Source organism: Ceratina calcarata, unplaced genomic scaffold (assembly GCF_001652005.2).
Source record: "Ceratina calcarata isolate Rehan_Ccalc_2016 unplaced genomic scaffold, ASM165200v1 scaffold1986, whole genome shotgun sequence".
Lineage (NCBI taxonomy): Eukaryota > Metazoa > Arthropoda > Insecta > Hymenoptera > Apidae > Ceratina > Ceratina calcarata.
In genome coordinates this window covers 5,318-6,546 of record NW_017141444.1, presented here as the reverse complement: position 1 = coordinate 6,546, position 1,229 = coordinate 5,318, and the positions used below count along the sequence as shown (strand labels likewise).

Sequence of the window (1,229 nt, the reverse complement as noted above, 5' to 3'; positions counted from 1 at the left end):
TCAACACCAATAAAATGCCATATAATCATATGTAACTTGTTAAATACTCGAGTTAGAAGAAAAATGCATAGAACCTTTCTTGTAGAGGACATCATTACCTACAACTTCCATATAAAAATTTTTTCGCCATCGTCAATAATGTTAATAAGAATTGCTGTGTGTTCAGACTTCAGAGACACCGCGTACAGTATACGTTCTATGCGGCTGTCTAGAATGGCTAGTAGTACGTCAGCTGGTATCTGCGCATAAGACAAATATCGAGTGACGACGACTGGTCGTCGTGAGTCGTCGTGAGTAGTAACGTGGGTGGGTGCGCTAGTCAGACGCCAGACCGGCTTCCACACAGCGAGGATCGACGCGGTGGTGCGGTGCGTGCTGGTTCCCTGCGATTAATCGTGAACCAGAGTGTCGCGGGATTGGGAACGAATGTATTGAACGGAACGACGGCGCTCGTCCACCTCTAAACCCGGTGGAGTCAGCGATTCGATCAGGCAAACACGGAGAACCGCCGCCGCCGCCGCCGTCGTCGCTTTCACGGATCGAACGTGTCTAAATACGAAAATGGGATTGAAGGACTTTCGAATTGTCTACAGCGACCCTTGGAATACCTACTATCCGGGGCAAACGGTCAGCGGGAACATCGTCGTCGTTTTGGACAGCACGAAGAAGATCCGCGGTACGTTCCGTCGAAGAAAACGAATAATAAATCAGTGAAACGGTGAAATGAGTCACGCCGCTGGTATGCTATTTTTGGACCGGGATTAATTTCAACGGTGGCACGCGATATCCGCGGATCGACAGGTGTGTTTTAGATCCTGTCCGATTTCATCCGCGACCTTCGCAACGCTAACGCTCTTCGACGCTGGTATGCCTCGATTTGTAAATATTGGAGAACATTACGTCTATGTACAAAAGGAAATTGGAAACAAGGAATGGTTTCTCTATTTAAAAAAAAATTTTAAACAATTATAGTCATTAGGAAATATTAAAATATTTATTATAGATTTAAAACAATTATAGTGATTAGGAAATATTAAAAATTTATTATAGACTTTTGTATTATAAAAATGTTTTGTTTCAGGAATTCAGAATTTCTACTCACTGGCTTGAGATTAAATGTAAAATGATAGACAGGAAGTTAGTGGGTAGCAATTGTGACGTGAAAAGGAATTAGGACATTTACTATAGTTACTGTATTCACATAAAACTTAATTGTTATTTTTAATTTC

At 42.0% G+C, this 1,229-nt stretch overlaps 1 protein-coding gene across 1 annotated transcript in view; it reads left to right on the top strand.

Moving 5' to 3' along the window:
* The first annotated feature begins 280 nt into the window (after positions 1–280).
* The window catches only part of LOC108622019 (arrestin domain-containing protein 17-like), a 4,304-nt gene continuing 3,355 nt past the window's right edge, over positions 281–1,229 (top strand). Inside the window, exon 1 of the mRNA XM_018019652.2 lies at positions 281–710. Coding sequence (XP_017875141.1) covers positions 562–710 — 149 coding nt within the window. The 5' untranslated portion in view covers positions 281–561. The remainder of the gene's footprint in view (positions 711–1,229) is intronic.